Source organism: Neofelis nebulosa, chromosome 13, assembly GCF_028018385.1.
Source record: "Neofelis nebulosa isolate mNeoNeb1 chromosome 13, mNeoNeb1.pri, whole genome shotgun sequence".
In the NCBI taxonomy this organism is placed as follows: domain Eukaryota; kingdom Metazoa; phylum Chordata; class Mammalia; order Carnivora; family Felidae; genus Neofelis; species Neofelis nebulosa.
In genome coordinates this window covers 66,849,381-66,868,805 of record NC_080794.1, presented here as the reverse complement: position 1 = coordinate 66,868,805, position 19,425 = coordinate 66,849,381, and the positions used below count along the sequence as shown (strand labels likewise).

General features: G+C 56.8%; 1 protein-coding gene across 2 annotated transcripts in view; it reads left to right on the top strand.

Annotated features, from left to right (window-relative positions):
* The window catches only part of COL17A1 (collagen type XVII alpha 1 chain), a 51,322-nt gene that overhangs the window by 30,171 nt on the left and 1,726 nt on the right, over positions 1–19,425 (top strand). For both annotated transcript variants that reach the window (XM_058697688.1, XM_058697689.1), the window contains 31 exons: positions 365–427; positions 1,053–1,088; positions 1,916–1,969; positions 2,174–2,209; positions 2,696–2,731; positions 3,375–3,437; positions 4,561–4,596; positions 4,841–4,912; positions 5,719–5,745; positions 6,628–6,663; positions 8,684–8,719; positions 8,970–9,050; positions 10,616–10,651; positions 11,186–11,263; positions 12,161–12,214; positions 12,352–12,393; positions 12,551–12,604; positions 12,988–13,047; positions 13,376–13,402; positions 13,652–13,684; positions 13,770–13,835; positions 14,143–14,193; positions 14,674–14,799; positions 15,544–15,681; positions 16,173–16,238; positions 16,550–16,651; positions 17,121–17,210; positions 17,312–17,422; positions 17,865–18,011; positions 18,265–18,618; positions 19,198–19,335. In XM_058697688.1, coding sequence (XP_058553671.1) covers positions 365–427; positions 1,053–1,088; positions 1,916–1,969; positions 2,174–2,209; positions 2,696–2,731; positions 3,375–3,437; positions 4,561–4,596; positions 4,841–4,912; positions 5,719–5,745; positions 6,628–6,663; positions 8,684–8,719; positions 8,970–9,050; positions 10,616–10,651; positions 11,186–11,263; positions 12,161–12,214; positions 12,352–12,393; positions 12,551–12,604; positions 12,988–13,047; positions 13,376–13,402; positions 13,652–13,684; positions 13,770–13,835; positions 14,143–14,193; positions 14,674–14,799; positions 15,544–15,681; positions 16,173–16,238; positions 16,550–16,651; positions 17,121–17,210; positions 17,312–17,422; positions 17,865–18,011; positions 18,265–18,618; positions 19,198–19,335 — 2,349 coding nt within the window. The remainder of the gene's footprint in view (positions 1–364; positions 428–1,052; positions 1,089–1,915; positions 1,970–2,173; positions 2,210–2,695; positions 2,732–3,374; positions 3,438–4,560; positions 4,597–4,840; positions 4,913–5,718; positions 5,746–6,627; positions 6,664–8,683; positions 8,720–8,969; positions 9,051–10,615; positions 10,652–11,185; positions 11,264–12,160; positions 12,215–12,351; positions 12,394–12,550; positions 12,605–12,987; positions 13,048–13,375; positions 13,403–13,651; positions 13,685–13,769; positions 13,836–14,142; positions 14,194–14,673; positions 14,800–15,543; positions 15,682–16,172; positions 16,239–16,549; positions 16,652–17,120; positions 17,211–17,311; positions 17,423–17,864; positions 18,012–18,264; positions 18,619–19,197; positions 19,336–19,425) is intronic.

Genomic DNA, 19,425 nt, shown 5'->3' with positions numbered 1-19,425 from the left:
CTGGGAAGATTTTACAACTAGATTCTTAACCAGGAGTCAGCTTTCATCAGGTGAAACCAAGCACAGACGCCAGAAATTCTTACAATGCCAAAAGAGCACGAGCAAGAGCTTTATTTTTAGCTCCTCTTTGTCTTAAAAATATTGTTCAACCAGGCAACAAATATTTATTGAGTGGCTCCTGTGGGCCAGACCTCATGGGCTATAAAGGCTCTGGGGGTAGAAACTGAAGGTGTTTTGCAGCTTTGTGGCCTCAAGGAGGTATCTGATGGATCAGAGACCACCAGCAGTTGGGAAGTATTGCCCACAAATGACACTGCCAGGCTGGGTGGGCGAGCAAACTGAGCATCCTCTGCTTTCTCCCCAGGGGCTGCTGGTGAACCCGGTGTTCAGGGCCCACCTGGTGTCCCAGGTTCTGTGGGTCCCAAAGGTAAGTCAAGTGCCAGGATGGCACGGATCACAGAGGTCCAGGAAGTGGATCCTGACAGCCCTAACCTGCTGCAGGGACAATGGGCCCAGAGAGCCCCCCCCACAAAGGAGTGCCTGGGGGGTCAGGGCTGGAACTGACCCCAGGGCTGGAATTTTTGGGACCATGCTTCTGTCTCTCTTCAGTGGCCCTGTTATGTGGCCCCTAAGTGTGTGGATGGGTCAGGAAGTCCCCAAGTCAGATGAGTTCCTCACCCGACAGCTGCCCAATTGCACTCCTTCAAAAGCATTATGTCTGGACGGCTCAGGGAGAACGGGGCCTTCTCAGTTTGATGCCCATCTCCCCTCCCTGCTGCTGCCCGGGCCCACATGTTCTACTCTGACCGGGAAGGAGCAGGGGTCTCTCGATCCCACCAGCTGTAGTGTCCTCCCTCAGGAGAACTTTGCACTGGGGTCCCTCTCAGACCCACTGACTTGGGGTCTGGGCACGAACCCACACTGTGTGGGCAATGCTCACACACACACAGCCCTCACTTGGAAGTGAGCCCCTACCTGCCCCTCACTGTGGGGTCACGTGTCCCTGGCCTGTGGCTCGCCCCTGATGATTGTGGTCTTGTCTTTCTTCTCAGGTTCCAGTGGTTCTCCAGGCCCACGGGGTCCCCCAGGTCAGTGTGCTGCTTATAAAAATAGATGCTGTTTCTGGGGAAAAGAAAGGGATGCTAAAAAGAAACACTTTTTTTTTTTTAATTTTTTTTTTTTTAACGTTTATTTATTTTTGAGACAGAGACAGAGCATGAACGGGGGAGGGTCAGAGAGAGAGGGAGACACAGAATCTGAAGCTCAGGCTCCAGGCTCTGAGCAGTCAGCACAGAGCCTGACGCAGGGCTCGAACTCACGGACCGTGAGATCGTGACCTGAGCCGAAGTCGTACGCTTAACCGACTGAGCCACCCAGGCGCCCCAAGAAACACATTTTTAAAGCAAAAGAAGCAATTATATGGAGCCTTCCAGAGGTCCAAAACTCCCGTCCATACATGTGTCCCCTGAAGCTGAGGTCAGGTTCCCAGTGGTTTCGGGGAGATCCGTGCTGACCTGGCTCAGGGTGCATGGCCCTCCGGCAGCCTCAGCAGCAGGCACTTACTGTCCTGCTTGCACCTGAGCAAAGTCCCTGTGGCCACCTCCTCCCTGTGGGCCAGAGCCCTTCTGCTGTCTTGGGAATCTTGAGCTGTAGCCCACACTGTAATGCGGACCAGTGTTTCTGCCACGGCCCCATGAGGTGTCCTTACATCAGGGCCTGTGACACTAGGGCAAGGAACTGGGCTGGGATGATGTAGCAGGGTTGTGGGGAGGAGTCTGTGGAGAGCAGCCCTTGACTTTACCCCAGGCTGTGCGTGCACCTGTGTGTGTGTGTGCGTGTGCATGTCTGTGCCTGTGTCCATGTCCATCGGTCCATCAGGCCACTCACCTAGCTGCATGGTTGCCTTTGCTTGCAGGCTCTGTAGGTCCCCAAGGGCTCCGAGGTGAAGTTGGACTCCCTGGTGTCAAAGGTGAGCTTGGGGAAGGGGATGCCACCCTGTAGATGCCACTCACTCAAGAAGGAGGTCTGGGCGGTGGGGCAGCTATACGGGCTGGCAGGTACGTAAGCAGAGGGCAGGTCAGGATGGCAGAGAGCCTGTCTGCACACAGACACCGCCCTTTTTTGGTCATCCCCTCTGGGGCTCCTTACACAGAGTTGTCCCTTACCTTTTCAGGTGACAAAGGTCCCATGGGATCACCGGGACCCAAAGGTACGTTGCCACTGCTCAGACATCCCCATAGTCCGCCTGACTCCTGGGAGCCCCGATGGGAACCTGTCTCAGAGTCCAGGATTGGACCTGAGAGCTCATTCTAGCCCAGCCTCTCAGATAGGGAAACAAAGGCAGGAAGAGGGGAAACCGAGCACCTATGTCACAAGCACTGTGGTCGGGTGGCCCGCAGGGTGGTCAGGATGCGGTGTTGAGGCACGTCCTCTCTCCTCTGGCTCTCCTTGCACTCATGGCACTCACTGTGCAACAGCAGGGGCTGGGGTAGTTTGGGGGGGATGGTGCTGACCCTGGGGGAGAGGGAGCTCCTTGGCCTCAGCAGTGCCTGGGTCTCACTGACATTCTGCTGGCAGCAACTCAAGGGCACAGTGAGAACTGTTTGTAGCCAGGGTCCCTCTCACTGAGTGAGGGTGTTTTCCTTGCTCCGACTGCTGCTTCCTGCCACCCCACCCTGCCCCATGTCTGTTTCAGGTGACCAGGGGGAGAAAGGACCCCGAGGCCTCACAGGTCAGTCTTGCACAGGAATCTGATTTCATCCACTAAAGACTTCTTGTAAACCCAGCGGGCACTGGAGGTGGAAAGAAATACACAAATATGAGGCAGAAGCTCTGGCTAAAAACCTTCGGAAAACTTGTAATCTAGGGAAAAATCACAAGACAGGATAAAATAAAAAACAGTGAATGGAGTAGGAACCAGCATCAAAATGTACGTATAGTCCAGACGGTAAATGTTTGGAACAGGAAAGGGAGTTTATGATCGTCTTGGGTTATTTCGGGGGGATCCAGTTGGGGGAATTAGGCTCTTCCCAGAGCAGCAGAGAGTTGACACTACTTGCAAGCCTCTCATCTGCTTAACCTTCTGCCAGCTCGAATGCCTAAAAAAGAAATCCGTAGAAACGGTGCTTTGGCTACAGGGGCAGCTCTGTGCTGCCAGGGAAATGATTCATCTGCACATCCCTTCAGACCGGACGTGGCTCCGGACCTGCCTGTGTCTGCTGCCCGGGGACCCTGACCATAGAATCTAAGCAGGGGCTGTGTCCGCAGCCCCTGTTTGTTACCTCCAGCTCCTCTGGTTGGGGAGGTGGCAGTCTTGGGGGTGGGGAACACGCGTATCGTGGAAGTCCCAGTCAGCAAGCCTGTTTCCTTTGCAGGTGAGCCCGGCTTGAGAGGTTTGCCTGGCGCCGTGGGTGAGCCTGGAGCTAAAGGGGCAATGGGTGAGTGTCCCAAAGGAACGGATGCAGTGGGTTTGCCCCTTCCAGTCGAGGTCAGAGAGCCGAGAGCCTGCTTCTAGAGCTGCGTGTCCTGTTCTCCAGTTTGTCTGAGGGCCCGTGTGCAGGCTGTTTCTGTCTCTGGGTTTGTCACTGCTGGAGGTTGGTGGCCCATCCAGCCTGGTCCCTGCCTCGAGGCCACTTGGGCCCCTGGGGAGGACAGATAAGCATTGAGGTCCCTTAGAACCCACACTGTTCACGGCATAACCCTGGTACTCCAGAGCTGGTGTCACAGCCAGATCCAGGGTTTAACCATTTTGCTGACCCTTAGCAAGGTGCTTGTCAGCCAGGACTTGGAAGCTGACCAACAACCCTCAGAGGGCGGAGCGTTTAGCACCAAGTCCCAAAAGGGTTTAAGCTCCACCAGTGGGGATGTGGTATGTTCAGTTTCCCATTCATGTAACACAACGAGGAGGCTCTGACTGTAGGCAGGATGCCATGTGGGACAAGTAAAATGCTTTACCTCCCACAAGGGGAGATAAAGCTTGTAGAAGGGACAGGTGCCCTGAAAGGCACGGAGTGCTATGAGGGTATGGCAGAGAGAGATTCCTTCCTACTAGAAATGAAGGAGGAGGCATTTCACGTGGCCTTACAAAGCAAGGAAGATTTCGCCATGGTCATTTTGGAAAAGTCTCTGCAGAGACAACACAAGTGAGGAGAGACAAAGGGGTGGGAGAGAGCAAGATACGGTCCCAGAAGGACGCCACTTTGGACAAAGGTTAGCATAACACTCAGAGCAGAGGAGAGAACTTGGAGGACCTTGACTTCCAGGACCTTGAATAAACGAGGCAGACGTTTATTGAGTATCTGGTGCATGCTGAGTCTGCAGTAGGCCCTGGGGATGCAGTGGGGAGTTGCTGACCCGTTAGTTCTCTGCAGGAAAATACACAATCCCTGGTTTAGGGGAAGAGGCCAGGGAGAAAGTGGCATCCGTGGTCGGCAGCTGTGGGAAGGGCTGCACGGGCTCCCGCCTGGGAGACAACTGGCTAAAGCCTGTGGGGCCATCGAGGAAGGGAGGCCCAAAAGTAGCTCTTGGGGTAACTGGTGATATGTGGTTCTGCTTTCCTAGGACCCGCTGGCCCTGATGGACACCAAGGCCCAAGAGGTGGGTTGCAGATCTGCTCTCCTCGTGCTCACTGCCTGGCCCTGCCCTGCCCACATCCCAGCATGCAGTCCCCAGTCCCCTTAATCATACGGCAGCAGGACCCCCATGAGGCCCAGGTCTTACTCCCCTTCTCCTTTCCACCTGCCAGCAAATTAGTAAAACCCCAGAAACCATAGGCTCAGATGTGCTGGCCGGCTCAGCTTTCCTAAAAGGAAAACCCTTCTTTATCTCATGCTCTCTCTAGGTGAACAGGGTCTGACAGGGATGCCTGGAACCCGTGGCCCACCAGGGCCTTCTGGAGACCCAGGAAAGCCAGGTAACAGAGTGGCAAAGGGGAGCTACGGCCTGTGTGTGTGTGTACACGTGAATGTGTGTGCCTTAGCCCATTTTCCTCCAGCATTTCAGCAGGGAGCGGCCACACCAGCTGGCTGGTACTATGTTCAGTGACTGGGTTCTGACACCACTGGGTCACCAACTCTGGCAACTTGGAAGAGAGAGGTTCACAGTTAATTAGCAGAAATTAACAGAAAGCTGGGAGTTCTAGAAAGGAGCAAGGAATCTCTTAAAAATTGCAGTTTAAGGCCATTTCCATGCCTTGCTCCTCTGAGCCCGTCCCCTCCACCCACCTCCTCTCTGGCCATACCTGGACACTCACCAACACCAGTCTGAGTAGAGAGCCCACTGTTAGGGTTTCCACCTGAAGGCCCAGCAGGAGCCAGAGCCGCAGGGCTACGGGAGGGTCAGACCAAAGCAAGCCAGAGAGCTGTGAGGCAAGGCAGCATTCGACAAGGGGGCTGCTAGAACAGGGGTGCCTCCTGGCTCCTTTGGTGGGTACACAGATGGGGAGCACCAAGGGAGGGGATTTGGGGGGCAGCATTGGGGATCCATGACTGTATGAGCTTTCTGGGTTCATCGCTCTCAGATGCCAGAGAGTCTAGGACTCCAAGCAGGCTAAGAACCATTGCCTGATGGAGCAGTGGTCACTTCCTTGCAAAGCCCAAAGAACAGCTCTTTGTCCAGTGTGGGGAGCATCCTGAGTTTGTCCTCCTGCAGCCGAGGGTGTGGCTCCTCAGCCCTTCATATCTCTCTCTCAATCTCTCTCATGTGTTCTCTTTTCCGCAGGTCTCACAGGACCTCAGGGACCTCAGGGTGAGTCATCAGGCCCTTCCCACCTCCAGATGCCACCTGCCCAGCCTCCTGCTTCCAGCTTTCCGCAAATGCCTTTCCAGTCACCTTAGAGTTTCCTCTCCTCCCTGCACTCCCCTGGAAAAAACTAGTTCAGGTTCTTTCACTGTGAGTCATAAGAAACATATTAGGAAGGAAAAATACGCAGAGAACAATCTAGAAAGCCATTCTGGAGAAACCAGGCCAAATCATGTGCCGATTCTGTCTGCCCAGTCACTGGTGCAGGACCCCGGGAGAGGAGGCTTCAGGCACAGGAGCCCTGCTGGGCTCCCAGAGGCCTGGTCTCCGCAATGGTGGGGCAGGAGAGGGGAGCGCACCTCATGTGAGGCCCAGTATCTCTGGGACAGCTTCGGTGTCAGAGTCTGTCCTATGATTGCACTGGTGTTGACATTTGGGTTTGAGAGATTGTCACCATGCCCAGCCCCAACTCCTAAAAGAAATTAGGCAAAGATGTAAAATGACACCAAGCAACGGATCTCCCCACAAAAGCTGAGTGCACAGGGACCTCCTTCACGCGCTCCTGGTAGAGCTTGGCACACCACCAGCCGCAGAGGGAGGGGACCATGGCTGAGTGGCAGGCTATAAGGGGCTCATAATCCAGACTCCCTGGGATCCCCCAAAGCTGAGCCCATGTCCTCAAGCCCAGAGGTCACTCCATTTCCCAGAGAGGGGGAAGGGCTCAGAGCAAGGGGCTCCTCCGAGGGGCTCCCAGGCTAAAGCAGAAGGCAGAGCCATGTTTCAGCAGCGCTTAAGGCTGTGCCCAGTGACAGAGCGCAGTTACTACCAGAGGGGTCTGGAATCTCCTGGCCTTAATCACCTGGACTGACTTGTTTTTAATCACATCAGGACTTCCTGGAACCCCCGGCCGACCAGGAGCTAAAGGTAAGTGATTTTCCAAAGCAGATATTCTTTCTTTTCAAAACTAGCCATTTTTTTGCAGGAGGGGAGAGGCTGGCAGGAGGGAGCCCCTCTCTGGCCAGAGCCTGGATCAACAGTGGCATCTAGTGGCTTTAGCAGAAAGCCGAGAAGCTAGGGAACCAGGGATTTGTTTGGATCACTGGTCCTGAATCCTCACACCCTCCCTCCAACCTGCCCCCCCCTCCCACACCTCCTGACCCCAGAGTCCTGAGCCCTCCCTGGTACCAGATGTCTCCAGGCCATTGTTGGAGGAGGATCTGGAAGCATGCAGCCCCTCAAAGCCTTTCCATCTCCTCTAAAATGTCCGCATCTGTTCTCTGTTCTCCCTGGCTCAGGATTGGTCCCCCACCCCCACACCTAGCATGACCCTTCCCTGGAATAGGGACCACCTTCATCCTTTCCATTCACTGGGGCCTCAGTGTGGCTGGGGCCCCACGTCCTTTTCTCAGGAGGCTTTGATGCAGGCAGGGAGGAGTACCTCAGATGGCCCTTAGAGGGCAAAGCCTGAGTCCTAAGAGGGAAAGTCTTCTTCAGGGGAGGGGTCTGCCCAGGGCCAGCGTGCTAACCCTACATGCAGGGAGATGCTCTCCTCCTGTTCTCCTCTGCCATTGTCCAGTTCTGTAACCATTAGATACCAACCCTGAGCCAGTCCAGGGGTAAACAGTCTTTCTCCACCCGTCCCTGTGACTCCACATTCCCAAGTCCTGACATCCTGCGGAGCTGTGCTGTCTTGAGCAGTCACTATCATCTTGGGGAGACCCTAGGAATAAAATTACTACTTTCTAGAAACTATTTCCAGTGACTAACTGGGCCAGGGAGTTCTTCTGGGATAAATAAATGTAATTCCAAAATAATCACAACTGAGTTCCTACCTCCCTGGCAGACATACCTCTGGGTCCATAGATCTGCTCATGGATTGACTGCACCTTTAGTAAGAGACCACTAGGTTTGGGGAAACCAGACACCCTGAGGAAACCAGACACCCTGTCTTTCCCAAGGGCCTGTGCCTTCTTGTCCAAGAGGGATTGTAGACCCTCCCTGGGCAGTGTGCACAAGAGGTGGACATTTCACCCAACACTGGATTGTGGTGGAACACAGGCCAAACACCAGTGCTTTCTCCTCTTGGCCTCGACCCCAGGGACTGGCCCATAGCAAGCAGAGACCACCCTCTACTTCCTCCAAGGAGGTTCGTGCTCTCCCTCAGTGTGTGAGTGATGGAATTGCCCACAGACCATGGGAAATTATGGAAGAGGCCCCCGAGGAATCCCCGGGGGAGGGCTTTTCTGTCCTCCACTCTGCTCACTCAGTTCCCCAGAGTCTGTGCATTTACAGTCCCAAGAGATGCTTCATGGAGGCAGCATCCAGTGGTCTGTAAAGTTTGGGGAAGTGTGAGCCTGAAATCCCCTTGTTGGAAGTCCTCCACCCACGTTTGCATTTTCGACCCTCTCAGACTCAGGCAGAAGAGAAACCTGTCAAACTTTGTGTAACTCACACCCTCCCTCGACTCTGCACAACCCCCATTACAGTCCTGGAACTGGCATCCTGAGGGGCACTCTGGAGACCAGGCTCTACCCCTCAGACTTACTGCCTCTGTCCTTTGACCTCTTGGGAGTTTTCCATCTAAGGCAAATCCCAGCAAGAGCCCGAGAGGCCCAGTGTGGGAGCGTGGCTGACTGTAGGTCAGCCTCCTTCTGGCCTTGCGGAGAGGCAGATTCCCACATCCTGCAAGGACGGTCCTCTGCAGAGTCCTGGCTTTTCCTAAAGCTAATGTGGACCAGGAAGCCTGATGTGGCCTCAGGGTCTCTGGCAGAGAGACTGGTGCCTAATGCATCCTGTGTGCTCCCCTTCAGCTCATTAAAATGCCTTTAGCCCCAGGTTGGAGCCACAGGAGTGGCTCTCAAACTCCATCAGTAGCCTTGGAAGTGATTTATGGAGCCACCAGCTGAACCTGGGAATGACTGTTTTCCTTTTCCTCCCCTCCCAGGTGAACCTGGATCTCCAGGCAGAATTGTGACCTCAGGTAGGCAGGCCCAGGAGGGGTCTTCTTCCTGTGACTTTCTCCCATGTCCTGGACATCCTCCCTGGCTCTGCCTTAGCGCCCTCCAAGCAGCTCTCGTCTGGGCTTTGGAGGGCAGGCAGGGAAGGGCTCTCTGGTCAGAGGTAATGACAGCAGGAGGCGCTAGCCTGACCTGCCCACAGTATGGCCTGGGTCCCAGCACCTCTAAGCAAGAAGAGTGAGGGTCCCTGTTCCATGTGTCTTCTGTTTCCAGAGGGGTCATCGACGATCACTGTCCCAGGGCCCCCGGGCCCTCCTGGAGCCATGGGACCACCAGGACCTCCGGGTGCCCCAGGTCAGTTGCTTTCCTGCTTTGCCGTTTGGTTGCATTTAAGTACAGCAGTGTTTGCTCAAATCCTGAACCCCAGGGAGGAACCCCAGGAAGAGTAAGGAGCCCCCTCCACCCAGCCTAGCAAGCCCTCATCCCACCCCAGCGAGCAACCAAGCACCCTGCAGGCACCCTTCACCAAGCCCCACGGCACCCTTGGAGGTTCAGCAGGTAAATGACTCGCCTAAGGCCACCGGGCGAAGAAGTAGCAGAATCAGGATTGGGCCCAGGTGGTTCTGCCTCTGGAGCCTGGGTGTGACTTCGGTTGATTTCCCTTTGGAAAACAATTGAGTAAAATGCATCAAGGGCAACAAAATTACTAGGAATCTGTTTGGAGAAACTATCTCCACATTGTCCAACCACAGTGACATCCCTACAAATCACAAAGACTTAGAGCCTAGAAGATCATCCTGGTTTGTTTGTTTTTTTAAACGTTTTTTTTAAATTTTATTTTTGGGACAGAGAGAGACAGAGCATGAACGGGGGAGGGGCAGAGAGAGAGGGAGACACAGAATCGGAAGCAGGCTCCAGGCTCCGAGCCATCAGCCCAGAGCCCGACGCGGGGCTCGAACTCACGAACTGCGAGATCGTGACCTGAGCCGAAGTCGGACGCTCAACCGACTGAGCCACCCAGGCGCCCCTCATCTTGGTTTTTAAAAGTACAGGATACTCGGTAGTGTGGCTCTGAGGTTGCAACTGTACTTTTACAAGATGAAAATAAAAGATGCTGGAGGCGCCTGGGTGGCTTAGTCCATTAAGTGTCTGACTTTGGTTCAGGTCATGATCTCACGGTTTGTGGGCTCGAGCCCTGCATTGGGCTCTGTGCTGACAGCTCAGAGCCTGGAGCCTGCTTTGGATTCTGTGTCTCCTCTTTCTCAGCCCCTCCCTTGCTCTCACTCTCTCTCTCAAGAATAAACATTTAAAAAAAAAAAAAAGAAAGAAAGAAAGAAAGAAAACATGCTGTAAGGAAATGAGATGTTTACAGGCTAAAGGATTATAGGTGATACTTTTTTATATTTTTCCAAAATACCTGTGATTTTGTTATATCTATTTTTTTTAATTTTTTAATTTAATCTTGACACCCAATGTAAGGCTTGAACTCACGACCCTGAGACATCGAGAGTCTCATGCTCTTCTCTGAGCCAGCCACATGCCCTTATGTGTGTGTGTGTGTGTGTTTTTTAATTTAAAACATAATATGTGTAAACGAAGTAGGTGACTTAACACAACCAACACAAGTACGGATCAGCCTTCCCTTCGGCTAAGCTCCAGTAAGAGGGAGAATACAGGGGCGCTGAGAAGTTTCTTAAACACTGGGAACAGAGAGGGCAGCTCTGTCTGTCCCAGAGCCCGGGTTTTGGCAGAGGAATTCTCATGATTCTCATGGGATGGACCACAGGTCTGGTCTCAAATTGCTTATTGCTCCCAAGTAAGCAAGCTAGGTGTGTTTGGACATGCCCTGTTTTCAGTTCCTTCTAGAACTGTGACCCTAGAGATGTGGTAAAGCCTTTTCTTCCCAACTCCATCTCTAGGTCCCGTGGGCCCAGCTGGTCTCCCTGGACAGCAAGGTATGTCAGTCCTGAAGCACAGGACTCTGGGCTCAGGGGGGTAAGGCTTCCTTTCCCAGCCGGACTTGGGACCCTGCCTTTAAGTGGGAGACCTGCATTTTGGGAAGAGAGGTCACGGGGTGACCTGGTGCTTCACCAAGGGCCTTGCAGGGCCCTTCTTCTTGGGTTTCTGAGAAGATAGGGGTCCTCTGGACAGGGGTTTGGGGCTCTGTGGTATGCTGGTCAGGGTCAAGCTTGGCTATTTCATAGGCATCGAGGCTCTTGTGCCCAGATCCTGATAATTGTGCTACTTTCCAGTGATTTATCCAAACACCAGAAAAGAGCCTTACGAAAAAATGGTCCAGTTTCCCCTGGGCTGTTGGGCCTGCAAACAGGAATGTTCACTCCTGATGCTCCAGACCCTGCCCACTCCTGGCGGTCCGCCCCACCCCGCCCCGCCCACCAGGACCCTCCCAGGCCCTATAGAAGAAAGCATGGGGGAGGAAGAGGGGTTGCTGCAGGTGGAGCCCCCCTGAACTCGTGTCTTTTACATAGGCCCCCGCGGGGAGCGAGGACTTGCCGGTGAATCGTTCATGGGCAGCAGCAGCTCCATCTCTGAGGTCCTCTCTGCCCGTGAGTGCCCCCATGTTCTCTGGGGCGAGGTGACACTGGGGTGGGAGCGGGACAGATGGCAGCACATTTGGGGCCTGTAGCAGCTGGACCAGTGAGTCATCCTGAGCCCTCATGTGAGCAAGGGTGACTGGTTCCTCTGAAAGGCCATGCCAGCCTCCAAGGAACAGCAGGCCTTTTGTTGGCCCTGGGGGGGTGAGTCACAGGGATGGGGCAGCTGTTGGAGAGGTTCTTGGGATTCTCGGAGGACCGGGGTCAAGTGGGGCCTCTGAAGGGAGCTGGGCGCTGGGAGAATGACTGGCAAGAGAACTGCCTCCCCCACGGGGAGCAATGACGAGGGTCCACGGGTTCTCAGCTACAGCCCCGGCCTGGGAGGGTGACTTCTGGTTTTTTCTGTTTCCAGAGTCCTTTAAGGAGCCCAAGCAGACATGCCGCTGGGTCTCCCACTTAGACACCTGACGGCAAAGACAGCAGTCAGCCGTGGCCCAGCAGCTGCCGTGTGCTAGACATTCTGTCCTGGGACCTCTCTGGGACTTCACAGTGCTCCTGGGACATAGGTCTTAGACTTGCAGTTTAGAGTAGAGTGAGCTGAGGCCGAAAGAAGTCAAGAGCTTGCCCGGTCACCAGCCAGAAGTAGCAGAGCAGGATTGTGAACTCGGGCTGACACAAAGCCACATACTTGGCCATCAGGGCATTTGATGGCAGCTCTGTCCTGCCTCGCCTGTGAGTGAGGAGCACCCCTAGCAGAGGGGGTCCCAGAGGGCCCTGTGCCGTGACGCAGAGCTGGCCTCTGGGGTGTGGGTGTAGCCCGGGCGCCTGGCGCTGATGAGCCTAATGAGGGCTGGTGGTGAACAGCTTCATGAGAGCTTTTGCTCATTTCTGGTTTTTTTCTCTCCACAGAAGGTCTTGATTTACGGGGTCCCCCCGGCCCACCTGGCCCACCTGGGCCTCCAGGTGAGCATCTCAGGGATCACTGGAAGGTGGGGAATCGTGGGGGACAGGGCACTTAGTGAGGAAGCCGGGGTCCTCATCACAGGGGCAGGATCAGCTCCCTGAGTTCAGCATGGCCTCTCGCTCACTCTTTTCTGCAGGCCCTTCCATTCCAGGCCCACCAGGACCCCGAGGCCCAGCAGGTGAGAGCTGAGCTCCCTGGTGAGAGATACGAGACCGTGGTGCCCACGGCCTCTTCTGGGCTGGCTCTCAGGAAAAGGCTGCCTGGCCACTTCTCCTGGGCAGAGGGTTCATGGCCCATAGCTTGGCTTTACTAAGTCTTGGTGGTTCTCCTATTAGGGGAAGGCCTGCCAGGCCCACCAGGCCCACCAGGATCTTTCCTGACCAACTCAGGTAATGTTACAGAGTCCAGTCCCCTCGCTCTCCACCCCAGCCCTAGCTCCGGGACACGCTGTGGTCACAGGCTTGCGGTCTTCCTGACGGACTCACCATGTTCCTCCTTCAGCCCTGCCGCCAGGGTGTGTTTGCATAGACTCCGTAGAACGGGAAACTTGTCCCTTGTGGAAGATCCACCCACCCACCCATCTATTTATCCATCCACCATTTGTTATTTCCTTTATCCTTCGGTCCAACCTTCCCACCATCCACCCATCCATCGATCCACCCATCTGCCACATACCAATTGAGCACCCGCAGGATGCCAGGCTCCATGCTAGCAGCTGCTCCCTTACAAATACCACTGTGCTCACACTCAGAAGTCCTTCTCTCCTCTGCAGAGACCTTCTTCTCTGGCCCCCCAGGCCCCCCTGGGCCCCCGGGCCCCAAGGGAGACCAAGGTGAGTAGCGTCTTGGGGCACAGAAGCCCGTGTGCCCCTGCTTGCTCGGGGTGCCCAGGAGAGTCTGGACGAGGTTGGGTCACCCGGGGCATCTGTGCATCCTCCTGCCATACCCCGGGGGGAACCTGGCGGTCTGGAGCATGGCGGGAGGCACTGTGGCTAGAACCTCCAGAAAGACTCCCCACCGCTGTGCTGGCCTGCTGGCACCCCAGGCCGTGGGTCGACCCCACACTCCGGCAGGAGCCCCATCTCTTCCCTTACGGGCCCCTTGCAGCCACAACACCTGGTAGGTATGCATCTCACAACTGTGTCTGCCTCCTTCCATCAGGCCCCCCAGGCCCTCGAGGACACCAAGGTCAGTAGAGCTGACATCAAACAAAATGTGGGGTGGGGTGAGGTGGCCAAGGCTGACCTCCCAAGCCTTGAGCTTCCCATGAATGAGTTTGATACAAATGAATGAGGGTGGATCCGAGTGGGTGTCTCTGGGAAGGGTTGGGAATGTGTGCGTGTGTAAGGGCTGGGGAGGCTCGGGAGGGAGGTGGCGTTGGGCTGGGCCTAGGGAGGAGCGCGCCACTGACTGTCCCCCCTTGGGTGTGTCCCTCAGGCGAGCAAGGCCTCCCAGGGTTCTCAGCCTCAGGTAAGTGCTGAGCCCCCACCCCCGCCGCTGGCTCTGTCCAGAGCCCCTCAGCCCTGGGTGACTGTACTGTGTTGTTGGTTCCCAGGCTCCAGCTCTCTTGGACTCAACCTGCAGGGACCGCCTGGCCCTCGGGGACCCAAGGGTGACAAAGGTCAGTGAGGGGAGCAGCCAAGAAGGCAGGGGGCGTGAGAGCAAGGATGGCCCGCAGAGTCTGAATAGAAGGCAGCGAATACTCACTGGTGTTAAAGGCTTGGGAGGAAGGAGAGGCTGGAGGGAGAGAGGGATGAGGACGTGAGTCCAGTCTCTGCCTGAAGGGGGCTTGTGGTAGCGTTGCAGAAATAAGACTGAGAGACCTGGGACAGTTGTTGAGTCACATGCTGATAAACTTGGTTGGGCCCAACCAGGGAAGGCTTCCTAGAGGAGGTGATACAAACAGGTCTTCTTGTGTTGGATTCTAGGCGATCCTGGTATCCCAGGGGCTCCTGGCATTCCTGGTGGTCTCTCTCAAGGTAAGAACCAAAGGTCTTCTCCCCTTCCTCAAGCAAGGACGCTGATTCATTCACCTGTCCACCTCCCACACCCATGATTCGGTGTTGATCAGGTCGCGTCTCCATGTGCTAGGGCCTCTGCACTGCCTTTAAGGAGGTTACAAGTTGGTGGAGATGGGAGGGAAGGACAGTACAGTGAAGGTGGCTGGCGATGCCGAATGATGAACAGGACCGACCTGGGAGCTAGGGGCGTTTGGAGTTGAGGAGGCCTCTGAGGCTGAGTTGCTGAAGTGGGGTGCTGAAGGGAGGGTCCGGTCCAGCGAAATCCCAACTCTGTGCCCTTTCCAGACAGTGGCTGCTTATAGGCACTCCCCTCCTCCTTTCCTTCTCTTTGCCACCATCTATTTCTCCCTCCTTGTGCTGTGGAAGCTGTGTCTGGGCCCTTCTTTGATCCTAAGGTGGGCTTTTCCTGGCAGACTCAGAAGGCTTTCTCTCCTACAGGGGGATCGTCGTCGGGCACCATGTTCGTGCCGGGTCCGCCAGGCCCGCCAGGCCCGCCGGGGCCTCCAGGCTCTATCAGCAGCTCGGGCCGGGAGGTCCAGCAGTACATCGCTGAGTACATGCAGAGTGAGTCCCGGGATCTGAGTGAGTTTGTGTGGGTGCGTGTGCCGACGTGTCTGCTCGGCCGGGCATCTCCGGTGCTCTGTGGAGCCTGGCTATTTCGGGAAGCCTCCGGTCTCCTCCCCCCCAGGTGAATAGACATGACAGATCCCATTGCCCGTACCAGTGTGGCAAGGCGGGGGAGGCTCTGGGAGTGGGTGGGAGCCAGGAGGCTACCAAAGAGGTGTGCTTGTGTGTGCACACGCGTGTGTGCTTGCCTGTGTGCATGCGCGTGTGTGTGCACGCACGGCGGGATACAGCAGCCTGTGGGCCAGGCCTAGGTCAGAAACCCACCCCTGGAGCCAGGACCACATGTCCGTGGACTCCCTCAACACCCACCTTCTCATGGCAGCCCACACAGGTGCGTCCTCACCCACACACTCATCCATAGGAACACAGCCACACACACACTTTCACACAAGTGTGCACCCCCATCCCATACTCCCGCTGCACGTCTGGGTGTGATTTCTAAGAATGTGCGTACAGACTTTGTCAAATGGTGGCCGACTGGAGCCTCGTCGGTCCTCAGTCTTCAAGTAGCATCTGATCCAGCACAGGCCTTGGCCTCAACTTTTCTCTGTAACTAAGAGTCTAGGCTCCCTGCTGGCCCCACCTTGGGCCATGGATGGGGTGAGGTGCTTCCGGCCATCTCTGGGGGGGGAAGTCATGCCCTCTTGGGGACAGGCACGACTTTGCTTTCTTTGTTGGCAGGCGACAGCATTAGGTCTTACCTGTCTGGAGTTCAGGGTCCCCCAGGCCCACCTGGTCCCCCAGGACCTGTCACCACCATTGCCGGGGAGACTTTCGACTACTCGGAGCTGGCAAGCCGTGTCGGGAGCTACTTACAGAGTAAGCCCGTCCCCACCCCCACAAGGACCCCCTCCCTCCCGTGGTCACTTTGCTCCAGAGCCTCCTTGCTTACTTTGCTGTTTGCTTCGCCCTTCGGGATGTGAAGCTCAGTTCGGAACTCGGGGCTCTCGCCCACCGGGATCCGGCTTCGAGAACAGAGGCCACCTGCACAGCCACGTGTATGTAGCAAGACTTCTTGCGGTTGACAGAAGTGTCCTGAGTATGTGAAGAGGGATCGAGACTGGCAGGATCTGGGAGGAGTGAGGCTAAAGCCTACTCTGGAAAACAAACGGCATTTCTTACCGAACGAACACAAACACAGCCCCACTGTTGACTTTCGCGTGCATTCACAACAGCCTCCTAATGCTGCCGTTCGTTCATTTTCCCCAAACGGAACAGCTAGCTGGCCGGGTCTTCGGGGTTCTGGAGCAACGAGGGTGTTGCTTCGGTTTTGCTAGGAAGCAGGTAACCTGAGGTTTCCTTCCCGACAGCCTCGGGGGCCGGCATCAGCTCCTCGGCCTCCATCTCCTCTGCGGACATCCTGGCGGCCCTGCAGCGTGAGTGGCCGCCCCGGGCAGGAGGGCGGGAGCTCTGCAGGCCCAGCTCACCCCCACCTGAGTGCTGAGAGAGCTGCGGGCGGGGTGCTGCTCCTCCTCGCTCCCAGACTCTGAGCCTCCGTGGGTCAGCACTGACTGGGGAGGGGGCGGAAGTCTCAGGGTCCCCAGTGCCGGGTAACCACGTGGGTGCCTTGTTGGGGACCTGCAGGCTTGCCGCTTCCCGGGGGACTGAGAACCCACAGCTCGGGGCCAGCCTGTGGGTGTGCAGGAGCCCGGGGTGGGGCCCACGCCAGCGCAGCCTGTCCTTCCAGGGGAGGACGTGAGACAGTCCCTGCGGCAGTACCTGACGGATTGGTCCCTGCAGTCTCTGGACTACACCGAGCTGAGCACTCGTATCCTCAGCTACATGTCCAGTGAGTGCCCACCCTTCCGGCTTGTCCGCTGTGGCAGGCGGTCAGTGGGGTGGTCCAGGGAGGAGGTGGGCGCTGAGCTGTGTCCAGAGTCCAGAGACCAAGTCCAGAGGGCCTGGTCTGTGGGAAAGAGCAGGCCCCGAGCCTGGCCCGGGAAGCCAGGAGTGTCTGGGATGCCGTGCCACAGGCAGTTTGCACACACCCCACTTGTGCCCATGCAAACCTCCGACACACCCCTGCACGCTGACCTGCACTTGTCCCAGGACCTACAGCCCTAGCTCCTCAGTGTCGATGGCAACCGTAGTCTGAGTTCCTCTTTCGGCCTGTTTCTTCCTGCTGCCCCTCTTCCCCTGCTGGGATCCCACTTCTGTCCAAATCACTCCTGTGCCTGGCTTCCTCTCTGACAAGGCATTTCCCTCTGCTTTGCCCTGTCTGATCAGAATCCATCACAGCTTGGGCTTTTGTTCCTCAGGCTCTGGAATCAGCATTGGGCTTCCTGGCCCCCCGGGGCCTCCCGGCTTGCCAGGAACATCCTATGAGGAACTCCTCTCCTTGCTCCAAGGTAAGGCTGGACAGGGGCCACTGGTCCACGTGGCCTGCGGTAGAAGGCACAGGCCTTGGCCCAGGCCCCTCCACTGACTCCGTGCTCCTTTGCTGTCTCAGGGTCTGAATACAGAGGCATCGTTGGGCCCCCAGGTCCCCCTGGGCCTCCAGGGATCCCAGGCAATGCGTGGTCCAGCATCAGCGTGGAGGACCTCTCCTCTTACCTGCACAGTAAGGCTCAGGGAGGAGAGCAGGGGACCAGAGCCTGGCCTCCGGGGCCCCCATGGTTTAGCAAGGGCAGCCATGGAGAGTTAAATGCAGTCCTCCCGATGCACACACCGGGCTGAGCCTGGAGAGGAACATGCTTGCTTTTGAGGTGCTTTCAGCCGTGACAGGGGGACTGGTGGGAGAGACGGTGATCCCAAGTGCAGCCCTTAGAGAAGTTCACAAGCAGTGCATGATCATGTGGCAGGAGGGCGCAGGGGAAGGGACAGGATTTGGACCGAGTGAGGGCAGGCAGAGCAGTGGCTCTGGAGTGATGGCAGGAGCTGGGCTCCCAGTATCCCCTATTCCCCTACCCCCCTCCTTCCCAGGAACCACACCCCTGAGCGCAGGCTGGGAATTCAGTGCGCCAGCAGGGCAATCCCTGACCTCTCTCTGGCTTCCCCTCCAGCTGCCGGCCTGTCATCCATCCCTGGCCCTCCAGGCCCTCCTGGTCCCCCAGGCCCTCGAGGGCCCCCAGGTGTCTCCGGAGCCCTGGCAACTTATGCTGCCGAAAACAGCGACAGCTTCCGGAGCGAACTGATCAGCTACCTCACCAGTAGGTGCCCCTTTTCCAGACCTTGCTCCTCCCTGTGAGAGGGCAGCTGGTGCTTGGAAGGCACCGGGAGGCCAAATGTGTGAGCTCCAGCGAGGAGAGCCCAGCTTCTTCCCAGCCGGCACGCCTGCTCCCGTGCAAGTGCCTTGACATTTGCGTTCTGTTTTGGGGCCGTGAGACCCTGGGAGAGGCTTCAAAACTCCCTTTCTCTCACCCCCAAACCTGAGCTCCACCTAACGTGGCCTCCTCCCCACAGGCCCGGATGTACGCAGCTTCATCGTGGGCCCACCGGGACCTCCAGGGCCACAAGGGCCACCGGGAGACAGCCGCCTGGTGTCCATGGACGGCTCCTACAGTCGGAGCAGCGGCTCCTCCTCTCACAGCTCGTCAGTCAGTCGGGGCACCTCCTACAGCTCTTCCATGGGCGTAGGAGGAGCCAGCGGAGGCTCCCTGGGCGAAGGGGGGGCCTTTGGTATGGACATGGGCCTGGGCCGAGGCTACGGGGCAGAAGGTGGCATGTATGGTGGCGAAGGTGGACCATTCGGGGCTGGCTTTGCCGGAAGTCTGGACTACAACGAGCTGGCTGTTCGGGTGTCTGAGAGCTTGCAGCGTAAGTCATGACCCTTAGCGCAGCCGGGAGGTTGGGTGGGAGCCCTTGTGCAGCTTGAATTTCAAGCTCCAGAAACTCCCCCTCTCATTTACGGAGCACCCAGGCTACGGGGACGGCACTTCGGGCATCAGATGGCGGTGGGGGGACGGAAGGCAGGTGGTCCAGGGCGAGTTCTCTCAGCCAGCTTAGTTCAGAAGCCCCAGTCAGAACAGGATCAGTGCGGCCGGGAACAGGGCGTGTTGGTCTTTGGACTTTCGCTACTCCTGCTACCTGGTCTTGTGAGAAGTTTTGATGATGATGATGGTTACTGGTCGTGGGGGAGGGGAGGTTGGTTAAGAAGTCCTTTCTCCCAGTAGCTACCAGCACAGCTCTGCCGCCAGAAAGCCTCTGAGGAAAGGCCACGGCAGCACAGGCCTGGGCCAGTCCGCAGGGAGGGACACAGGAAGCCAGCAGGGTTTCTCCCTTGCTGCTGCCTCATCTAGGTTAACGGCACGGGAGTTCAGCAACCCGAGGGCTCTTGTCCTGCAAAGAGGGGCCGAGAGACCCTGCTTCCTGTGCCCACAATCTGGTGCTTCACAGGTCAGGGTCTGCTGCAGGGGATGGCCTACACCATCCAGGGCCCACCAGGCCGGCCAGGGCCGCAGGGTCCCCCCGGCATCAGCAAGGTCTTCTCTGCCTACAGCAATGTGACCGAGGACCTCATGGACTTTTTCCGAAGTAAGGGCAGCCCGTGATCGCTTTCCCAACACTTACCTTGCAGCCTGGTCTCAAGTGGGAGAAAGTCTCCTGAAAAACTTCAGTTATTAA